A 12082-nucleotide genomic window follows, 5' to 3' on the forward strand; every position below is an offset into this window, starting at 1 on the left:
TTTACATTGTAATTATAATTTTTATTTCCTCATTTGTCCCCTCTTCTACCTCAAATACTTTAAAAATGGCATGTAGTATGTTTTATTTTTTTAAAGATCTTTATTGGAGTATAATTGCTTTACAATGGTGTGTTAGTTTCTGTTCTATAACAAACTGAATCAGCTATACATATACATATATCCCCATATCTCCTCCCTCCTCTGTCTCCCTCCCACCCTCCCTATCCTTTTAATATGTTTTTAAATGATGACATTTCAATTTAGAAATGCTTCAGATATGTTATTCTCTGATGAAGAAATTTTCTGAATGTGTAAGTTTTATTTTATAAATGATACATTCTGTGCTTTAAAACAGAGTAGCCTTCAGAAATAACATTAGGAAAGAATAGTATTATTTTTCTCTTTGATCTTTTTGACAGATTCAAGAAATGTTATAGTTTCTAGTGATCATTTGCAATTTCCAAAATCAGACCCACCATACTACAAGTATGTATTTTATAGCAGCAAAAATTCAAGTTCTCTTATTTTTTCAATTACGAGCTTTAAAGTTTAAATGTTATTATTACTAGTTTGGTTCATTAGATCATGGCTCATGTTAGGTAGGTGACATAAGGCTCATATACATTTTCTAGAAATATAAGAAAACTAAAGTTGTCATTTATTTTTGGGAAATAAACTCAAATGATTAGGTTATGGATTTACAGTAGTACTGGGAAAAAGCTTTGTGATGCAACAATACCCTTTTTTCTTGTCAATCAAGACAATCCAGGTTTGACTATGGCCAGTGCATGCTATAGCTGACTTGTATCTTCCCAGCTCTGTTTGGCTGATGTCACGTTAGTCACTTGAAATCAGTCACAGTGGGAGTATTTACACTACAGAAATCAGCAAAAGCTACAAACCAGAGGTTCCCTTCCCATTTTGAAAAGCCACTAAACATTTCCCAGCACACCACTGGCAACAGCCATTATTCCTTTAAAATACAATTCAATTCTTTATTGTTCATAAGAATCTTATTCTTGAAGATCTAAATGGTTGGTGTTTTCTGTATAAATCTGACTTTCTGGAAAAAGATTTATATGTTTCTCATTAGTTCATAGTGATGGAAATGTTGGACTTTCACTGTGAATAAATAAATATGTAAGGCTGTATCCACAGAGAGGTTCTTACTCTCTTACCTGCGAGTTGTATCCTCCTCAGAATAAAATATTCAAAATTTGTATTTTTATCTTAAAAAAAAAGTAACCTATTTTTAACTTAATCCACGCTTAAGCAGCAAAATATCTAGACTTTAAATAGGACCTAACAGATTTTAATTCTCTGTCAAAAATGGCTATGACTTAATGATAAAAGGTTCATTAAAATACGCTGTAAAGTACGAAAGAAGCAATTTTATTAGATGAACTCATTTATTTGACACATTAAATCAGGCAAAGAAAAACATATGCACTGCATAAAAAGAATCACATTCTCATACTACTTGGACACATAGCAGTGGTCAAAAATAATGAATTGTGGAATGGATCCCAGGACTTAATGCAAAAAAACACCCTGTATAGAAAACCTTCAGGCTTCTAACTTCACTGAATCCAGTACTAAACGTGCCTCCTTATATTCCTCAGCTTCTCCCAAGTCTTTTTCACTCTCCTGAAATTAAATATAATAAAAATTAGGTTTATCCTTCTCGAACTTCAGTACTTTAATTACTCAGATATTACAAACCATCAACATAAGCAGCTCAAAAATTAAAACAAAAAGGATCCCAAGCCTCACCTAAATATAGTATAATTCCACAGATTTCTGAAGAACAATTCTGTTCTTTCATTACAGGTAAGGGAAGAAATAACAGGTTTGGTTTTGTTTCATTGTATATACTCATACAATAAGTGAAAAACATGGTCATCTAAAGGTACTGGCATTAAGTAATTAAATTAAAACCTCAGAAAAAATTTTAAAACACTGCATTCTCACTTGGTCAACACATCACCATACAAATGGAGTTATTATTAGTAATGCACTAAAAGTAAAAAATTATTTACTAGTGTGTTACATATATAATGACATTCAGACCAAAATAATCCTCCAACTACTCACAATGACAAAGGCGGCTACTGGTGTCACACCAGAGTTAAGTACAATCTTTGAATCAGAAAAGTGAACTGTCTGCTTGGTATTGAGTATTATATACACTACTACAAGGAAACAGACTGACAGCTTTCGTTTTCTGATTAAAGACTCAAAGATTGAGTCTTTCCTTGGTATTTTACACAGAAAACTTTTACTAACATATTGTAACAGTAACAGAGAAATGAAATAATATCATCTAAGTTACTGTGCATAGCAAATTTTGATTTTTTAATAAATAAATAAAGCAATAGCAATTCAAGGCAATAAAAGATGGATATATACAAACACTTACAGGGCAGAGGGAATAAAGTGTGTGTATATGTATTTAATATGAAATTTTAAAGCAAAAAAGACTGAGGATTTGCTTAATTCAGACTACAAGTAAGAATTTCTGAAACTTCTGTATTACACCTAAACTATGTCTTTGTTCTCTGTCAGAAAATATAAGCTCTTCGAGGGTACAGATGCTGCTGAATATATCCTCACACACAAGTATATCATCCAAAGACAATATTATTTTTTTCAAGCAGTTTCTATTACTTTCTCAGCTACTACATTCATGAGAGAAAAAAGCATTTCAATTTTCAGGAAATACAAATGATGCTTTTGTTTTGGGTAATATTTTAATAGAGTAATTATTTCCTGCTTTCATCTATCTTTTATTTCATCTGTCTTTTAACCATAGCTTCATTTTTGGCTTTAAAGAGAGTTTTCCTGCCTTTAAAAGGTTCCTATAGTTAAACATGAGTTCTGTGTCAAAAGTAAAGTAAAATGTAAGTATTTCTCTCTGTTTTTCTACAGATTTAGTCCTAATATTATTTTGGTGGGAAAACAAATCTCACTCTCTTTCCAAGAATACATATACATGATCATACTGAAAAAGCCTCACACTACTTTTGTTATATAGGGAAAACTATGAATCAGGAGACAGCTATGTAGCTGGTAATTAATATTAGCTCAAGAACTAGAAACATAAAATGAAGTTAATAAAGGAAATGATAGAATTCATCAAATTATCATCAAACAGCAATAATAATCAGCTGGTATATAGTGTTATGCTTTTATCTCTATTAAGAAATAAAAAAGATGACTTTGCATTTTTCTTAGAACGCTTTTTAAAATCATTCTGCCACTGTATCACAAGACATTTATACCAGCAAGTATGATAAGAGTGTTATACAGCTCCAAGTTAATATGAGAGCACTGCCTAAATATTACTGTACAGGGTTTTCTTTACTCTCTCAAATCGATTTAGGTTTGAATTGGAAAGAATTCCAAATCCTTTTTAAAACAGCCCAAATTCATTTGAAACATTTGGATCTTTTAAAATTTCAAACAGACTACTCACCTTTAATGTGTTAAAAAAGATCTTTATGTGTGAAAACCAAATCATTCAAGATATTGCTGGACAGTATTAGTACTATGAATACTTACCATGATAACTAAAATATATTTAATTAATTAAGTTTAAATAAATAAACACGTTAGACACAGTACTTTTACTGGAGGTATAACTTAAAACACCACTTAAACTCCATTAATTATTTAAAAATAAACTGGTACATTGAGCGAGTAAACAAAATGTCACCAACTAGCTTTCAGTGTTAAACATTTAAAATTTTGGCCTTTCGTGTATTAGATTGAAAAAAAATTGAAACATAAGACAGATAAGTATTACTTACTAATAACTGCAGAAGATCAGTATATGCAGCTTCCAACCTGCGCTGGCAATCTGGGATCATCATCCGGGACTCTTGCAGGATCTCTGCCTATAATGAGAATCTCTGTGAGACATGCAGAAATGGTAGAACTTATGCATTTAGCTCATACCTCTGAAAATATATAAAATGATTTAGAGGAATCAGAAAAAAATTACTGTTATGTTAAATTGTTCAATATTTTAATTTTAATTGTGTTTATTATAAGTTAGAAAGAATGACTATCATAATGTAAAATATACAAAGTACAAGTTTTACATCTAAACCTCTTTGGTAATCACCCTCTCATGCTAAGCGAAAATTAACTCAAAAAGCTTTTCGTAGAGCATTTATTTAAAAAGGCTATTTAAAATAAACTATTTCTCCTGCTGTCAAAAAGCACCTTTATCCAAAATGGGATCAGCTGGTTATATAAATATCTCCTGCATCTTTTCAGTAATAAAGAAAAACAGTGTTCAGATAATATCACACGGAGATAATTACTGCATGAAAAAAGTTATTGAGTTATTGATCACATCGTGTGCACACTGCAGGAGGTTCTCACTGAAAGACAGAGGTAAAGAAAAATGAAAAGCAAAGACCAGCAGGCTCATATTTTTGATGCTTATCATGCATAAAAAGTTATTACTTATCCTTGTGCTTCATTTTAGGAGAGAGATTATTCTCCCCATGCAGTTTGATCCAAATTACCAACCTGGCACCCCTCTGAATGTGAACTTCTACTTCTGTCTATTCCTCCTGAAGACAGACACTACAGAATTAAAAACGGGAATCTTTATTTTGGAGGATATTTCTAGACTTAAAAATCCATCGTTTGAAGAAGGACTGTAACATATCAAATCATAGAAAAAGAAAAAAAATCAAAGAGATGACTGGGAAACCCAATCAGTAAGAGGGTAAATACATTAGTGTCAGATGTCAGACCTCAAATAAGTCTACTTCCTAAGGAAGTAGGAAGCTTTATTTCCTTAAACTAGTCTCAGAAAGAGACACAGTGATCATTAAAACATTTATTTCCAAAAAGTAATGTTTGGTCAAACACCTTTGGTTAAATGAGTGCAAAATCTAAACTTTAACCTAGAAGCTTTATTACCTAGCTCACATAAAAACAAAAGACATAATTTAATGGTAATCATACTACATTCTAATAGAAACTTTAATAAATCCCACTACCTCTTCCTTTTCCCAAAAGTTTTGTCATAGTTCACAATGTAAATAAAAATCAAAATTATAATATACAAGGATGCTCCCTGTCCACATCTCTTTTCTCAGGTGAAATCTATTGCTGAACTTGTAATTCTTTTACTAATAAGGCACATGTTGAAAATTTCAAACACAGGATCATGACTTTATTTTACAGCTATTCATCCTATGCCTAAATATTCAATCATTGCCACTAATTTATTTTTGTGTAACTGGTTAGTTTGAATACATGTGAAAAATCAGTGACAGGGACGTTTCATTGGGTAAGCGATTCATATTTCCTCCCCTACGGACTCCACTTGAAAATAGCTTATAGGAATTAAACAAGATGAAATGAATATAAAGAATTTGGTCAAACACATGATAAGCCAAAATGTACACTTGTAAAATTTGTTTGGCAAGCTTTAGTGTTGTCACTGAAATGCACTTTAAACAATGATGTCCAAAATAATTTCTAGTCATTATTGTTCTATCCATTATTATAGAGCAAAACTCCTCAATTAGTCTGTCAAAACAGGACTCTGACTTAAGTAGGGCTAAAGCTCTGTCTGTCCCATACACCAGCCTCATTTCATACAATAAGCTTACTATATATTTGCAGGATGCCAGGTATAGGGGATATAAAGACGAAAAAGAGGTCTCATCCTCCAATCCATGCAGGAGAATAAACATGAAAATAAGCACTTAACACCGCTTCAAGAAGATCATGCCACAGGGAGCCAAAGGCATACAGTACAGTGGTAACTATGATTTGGAATCCATAAACCACACCTTAATCAAGGCCATAAATCATATACTTTACCTTCCTACAATGAATTACAACTGTCAGGAATAATTTAAAAAGACAGTATATAAGGTGTGATTATACAGTAAAGATACCCTTCAAAATACCTGAATAAACTAAAAAAGTATTATCATTCAAAGTGTTCCCCTTGGGAAGGAGTCATTCGAATGAATGGGGCCTCTGTTTAAAATATCTGGATAAACTATCAGTTCATTCTAGTGCTTACTATGACAGGACTGAGGTTAAGTAAGAATCTTGGCACAGATATGCAGGTACAAGGAACTCAGGAGAACACAACAGGATGCAGTCCTACTGATATCTTACTGTTTTTAAAACAAGTTATGATTTTTGGGGGGCAAGTTATTCAGGTAAAACTGATGTTGGGGGAGGCGTAGCAAGGCTCATTATAGCAATGAATAAACTACTGACCTAAAATATGATCAATTTTTTTAATAATCAAAACATACATACATTGGAAAGGAAAAGGCTTATTGGCAGATCTTTATTTTTTCAGAAAGAAGTGTGAAATAATCTAGCCAATGTCAAGTCCTTTTGGTACTGATCAACTGGGATAAGGTTTCCAGCTTCTTTCGTGATCCAGATCATTCACCCAGGCCTGGCTATACCTATAATAATCTATAAACGCTCTAATATTAGATACTGGCTGCTTCTGGAACCCATGGTAACTGCATTAGTTTGTCAAACTGAGATTTAGAGTAGCTCAGAGATTACTGGAACAATGGTTAAGTCTTTCCTTTTACATGGTGGCAAAATGGTAATGTGATAATAAACAAGTTAAGAAATCCATTTGATGAAAGAAAGAAAGAAAACAGTAACTATGTGAGGTGATGGATATGTTAAGTAGCTTGAACATGGTGAATATTTATTTCACAATGTATATCTATATCAAACCATCAAGCTACATACCTTAAATATATACAATTTTAATTATACCTCAATAAAGCTGGGGAAAAAAGATATAAAGATACTTTGAGAAATATAGAATTATAAAGTCAGAAGAGACATAAGTGGTCATCTAGTCCAGCCTCCTCAGCCTACGAATGATAAAGTTGAGTCCCAAAGTGATTAGCTAGTTAACAGGTGAGTTACAGTCCATGATTCTGCTTTCAACTCTAGCATGTGAATTAGTGGTAGTGGCAGTCAGTATCCAAGACAGCTTCCAATGATCCTCACCGCCTTGTATTCCTACCCTTGTGCAGTCACCTCCCACACTGAATTTGGTCTGGCACTGTGTGACCAACAGAATGTGGCAGAAATGGCATTCTGGGACTGAAGACCTGAAGCTGGGTCTTAAGAAGCCTTGTAGCTTCCACATGGGCCGCTTGGATTGATCACTTTTGGGAAACACTTCTCTTAGGACCCAGTCACCATGCCGTGAAGAAAAAAAGAAAAAGAAAGAAAGAAATTCATTTGACTTGTGTTTTGTGGTTATTGATGAATGGTTAAGGATGTAAGAAGAATTCTATGAGTCAAAAATAATCTGGGCTCTAAGCCCCGACACACCAATAATTACTTAAATATGAATGGTCTAAATTTACCAGCTAAAAACCAGTCTACAAGAAACTCATTTCAAAATAATGAAATACAGGTTAAAAAAAAAAAAGGATGGAAAAACAATACATCATGCAAACATTAAAAAAAGAGCAGTACTGGCTATATTAATATTGGATAAAATAGACTTAAGAGCAAAAAAATTATGAGGGGCACAGAGGGATATTAAAATGATCAATCCACCAGGGCTTCCCTGGTGGCACGGTGGTTGAGAGTCCGCCTGCCGACGCAGGGGACACGGGTTTATGCCCCGGTCTGGGAAGATCCCACATGCCGCGGAGCGGCTGGGCCCGTGAGCCATGGCCGCTGAGGCTGCGCGTCTGGAGCCTGTGCTCCGCAACGGGAGAGGCCGCAACAGTGAGAGGCCCGCGTACCGCAAAAAAAAAAAAAAAAAAAAAGGATCAATCCACCAAGAAAACACAGTGATCCTAAATGTGTACACACTAAACAAAAGAGCTTCAAAATACATAAAACAAGAAATGATAAAGTTAAAAGGAGAGACAAACAAATCCACAAATACAGTTGAGGATTTCAATACGCTACTCTTAGCAACTGACAGAGGTACTAGAGGAAAGAAATCAGCAAAGATATAAAAGAATTGAGTAACACCATCAACCAAAAGATCTAACTGACATTTATAGAACACTCTACCTATGAAAGATTAATACAAACACTTTTCAAGCACTCATGAAACATTCTCTGCAGTACACTATATCCTGGATCAAAACACAAAACAAACAAAAACCTCAACAAATTTAAAAGTATTGAAATAACACACAGAACATGTCTGACTATAATGGAATAAAATTAGAAATCAATAATAGAAAGATAGCAGGACTCAACACTTAGAAATTAAACATTCTTCTAAATAACTGATGGGTCAACAAGGAAGTCTCAAAGGGAACAGAGAAATACATAGATAAATGAAAATGAAAATACAACATGTCAACTTTTGTGAGATTCAGCTAAAGCAGTGCTGAGAGGGAAATTTAGAACACTAACTGCTTAGATTAGGAAAGAGGAAAGATCTCAAATTAAAAATCTAAGTTTTTCCTTCATGAACCTAAAAAAGAAGAGCAAAAGAAACCTAAAACAAGCAGAAGAAAGGAAAGAATAAATACACAATCAGAAATCAATGAAATTAAAAACAGGAAAAGAACAGAGGGAAAAAAAAAGCAGTGAAATGAAGAGCTTTATTTTGGAAAAACAATTGATAAACCTCTAGTTAAGACTGACAAATACAGAGTAAGAAGGCACAAATCACCAGTATCAGTAACAAAATACAGAATGTCAACACAGACCCCACAACCAACAAAAGGAGAAAAAATACTGAAAGTGATTTTATAATATTGTTCATAATGCTCATAAATTCAACCACTTAGAAGAAATGGGCCAATTCCTTGAAAACTACAAACCACCAAAATGCAACTGATAAACTGAACAGTTCTATAATTATTAAAGAAATTGGATCTGTAATTAAAAAGTTCTTGAAAAAGAACTCTTCAAGCACAGATGCTTCCACTGGACAACCTTATCAAATATTTAAACACAACACCAATTTTACATAAATCTTTCAAGAAAAAAAAAGAGAGAACACTTCCCAACCTAACAAATACAGTATAAAAAAAAGTAAACTGCAGACCATTATCTCCCATAAACTTAGATGCAAAAGTTCTCAACAAAATATTAGCAAATCTAATTCAGCAATTAAGAGAATTATACAAATAAAGTCAAAATGGATTAAAGACCTAAATGTAACGCCAGACACTATAAAACTCTTAGAGGAAAACACAGGCAGAACACTCTATGACATAAATCACAGCAACATCTTTTTTGACCCACCTCCTAGAGAAATGGAAATAAAAACAAAAATAAACAAATGGGACCTAATGAAACTTAAAAGCTTTTGCACAGCAAAGGAAACCATAAACAAGACAAAAAGACAACCCTCAGAATGGGAGAAAATATTTGCAAATGAAGCAACTGACAAAGGATTAATCTCCAAAATTTATAAGCAGCTCATGCAGCTCAATAACAAAAAAACAAACAACCCAATCCAAAAATGGGCAGAAGACCTAAATAGACATTTCTCCAAAGAAGACGTACAGATGGCCAAGAAGCACATGAAAAGCTGCTCAACATCACTAATTATTAGAGAAATGCAAATCAAAACTACAGTGAGGTATCACCTCACACCAGTTAGAATGGGCATCATCAGAAAATCTACAAACAACAAATGCTGAAGAGGGTGTGGAGAAAAGGGAACCCTCTTGCACTGTTGGTGGGAATGTAAATTGATACAGCCACTATGGAGAACAGTATGGAGGTTCCTTAAAAAACTAAAAATAGAACTGCCATACGACCCAGCAATCCCACTACTGGGCATATACCCTGCGAAAACCATAATTCAAAAAGAGTCATGTACCAGGCTTCCCTGGTGGTGCAGTGGTTGGGAGTCCACCTCGTGCCCCGGTCTGGGAGGATTCCACATGCCGTGGAGCGGCTGGGCCCGTGAGCCATGGCCGCTTGGCCTGTGTGTCTGGAGCCTGTGCTCCGCAGAGGGAGAGGCCACAGCAGTGAGTGGCCCGTGTACCGCAAAAAAAAAAAAAAAAAAGAGTCATGTACCACAATATTCATTGCAGCTCTATTTACAATAGCCAGGACATGGAAGCAACCTAAATGTCCATCTACAGATGAATGGATAAAAAAGATGTGGCACATATATACAATGGAATATTACTCAGCCATAAAAAGAAACAAAACTGAGTTATTTGTAGCGAGGTGGATGGACGTAGAGTCTGTCATACAGAGTGAAGTAAGTCAGAAAGAGAAAAACAAATACCGTATGCTAACACATATATATATGGAATCTAAAAAAAAAATGGTTCTGAAGAACCTAAGGGCAGGACAGGAATAAAGATGCAGACGTAGAGAATGGACTTGAGAACACAGGGAGGTGGAAGGGTAAGCTGGGACGAAGTGAGAGAATGACATGGACATATACACACTACCAAATGTAAAATAGATAGCTAGTAGGAAGCAGCTGCATAGCACAGGGAGATCAGCTGGTGCTTTGTGACTACCTAGAGGGGTGGGATAGGGAGGGTGGGAGGGAGACGCAAGAGGGAGGGGATATGGGGATATATGTATATATATGGCTGATTCACTTTGTTATAATGCAGAAACTAACACACCATTGCAAAGCAATTATACTCCAATAAAGATGTTAAAAAAAAAAGAGAGAATTATATAACACAATCAAGGCTGGTTCAATATTTGAAAATTAATCCATGTAATTCATAGTATCAACAGGCCAAAGAAGAAAAATCATGTGATCTTACGAAATCACACAGAAGAAGCATTTGACAAAATCCAACACCTATTCATGACAAAAATACTCAGCAAAACTGTGAAAAGAGAAGAATTTCCTCAACTTGAAAAAGACCATCTACAAAACCCCTACAGCTAATATTTATGTAATGATAAAAAACTATCTCCCTAAGACTGGGAACAAGGTAAGGATGTCCACTCTGACCATTCCTATTCAACATAGCACTGTAAGTTCCAGCCAGTGCAACAAAGCAAGAAAAGAAATAAAAGACATACAGACTTAAAAGAAATAAAACTGTTCTTATTTGCAAATGACTTGCAAATGACATGACTGTCTATGTAGAAAATCAGAAGGAATCTACCAAAAACTCCCAGAACTCATATGTGAGGTCAGCAAGGTCACAGGTTGTAAGATCCACACACAAAAATTGACTGCACTTTTATACCTAACAACAAATACAGCATTGGAAACTGAAACTAAAAACAATACCATTTACAATAGCTTCAAAGAAAATGAAATACTTAGGTTTAAATCTAACAAAACATGTACAGGATCTGTATGCTGAAAATTACAAAATACTTATGAAAGTCAGACCTAAATAAACTGGAGAGACTTACCATGTTCACTGATTGGAATACTCAACGTGGTAAAGATATCAAATCTCCCCAAGTTGATCTATATACGTTTAATGCAATTTCTATCAAAATCTTAGCAAAGTGTTTTACAGATACAGAAAAGCTTATTTTAAAATTTTTATGGAAAAGCCAAGAAACTACAATAGGTAAAACAATTTTGAAAGAAAAGAAAAGCAACTGAGAGGGCTCAGTCTTCCCTGTGTTAAGGTTCACTATACAGCTATAGTAATCAAGATAGTGTGGTACTGGTAAAGGGTTAGACACATTAATGGACCAGAACGGAACCCCAAAATAGACCCACACAAATAAGTCCAACAGGTTTCTGACAAAGGCATGAAAGCATTTCAATGGAGGAAGGATAACCTTTTCAACAAATGCTGCTGGAACAACTGGGCACTCATAGGCAAAAAGATGAACCTTTAATTAAACCTCATACCTTACAATAAAAATTAACTCAAAATCAATCAAAGCCTTGAATGTAAGACATAAAACCATACAACTTTTAGAAAAAAAAGAGAAAATCTTCAGGACCTAGGTCTAGGCAAGGAGGCCTTAGACTTGAGGTCAAAAGTATGATTCACAAAAGGAAGCATTAGCTGTAAATAAGGTGTTCTCAAAGTTAAAAACTGTTGCTCAGTAACAGATTGTGTTAAGAGGGTAAAAAGACAAATTAGAGATTAAAAGAAAATATTTGCAAACCACATATCCAACA

The 12082-nt window shown here is 34.2% G+C and overlaps 1 protein-coding gene across 1 annotated transcript in view; it reads right to left on the reverse strand.

The window, feature by feature from the left end:
* Positions 1 to 1371: 1371 nt before the first annotated feature.
* TBCA (tubulin folding cofactor A) overlaps positions 1372 to 12082 on the reverse strand; it is a 102151-nt gene continuing 91440 nt past the window's right edge. Inside the window, exons 3-4 of the mRNA XM_030846320.3 lie at positions 3810 to 3896; positions 1372 to 1647 (exon numbers count right to left, since the gene is read on the reverse strand). Coding sequence (XP_030702180.1) covers positions 1567 to 1647; positions 3810 to 3896 — 168 coding nt within the window. The 3' untranslated portion in view covers positions 1372 to 1566. The remainder of the gene's footprint in view (positions 1648 to 3809; positions 3897 to 12082) is intronic.

This window comes from Globicephala melas, chromosome 3 (genome assembly GCF_963455315.2).
Source record: "Globicephala melas chromosome 3, mGloMel1.2, whole genome shotgun sequence".
In the NCBI taxonomy this organism is placed as follows: Eukaryota; Metazoa; Chordata; class Mammalia; order Artiodactyla; family Delphinidae; genus Globicephala; species Globicephala melas.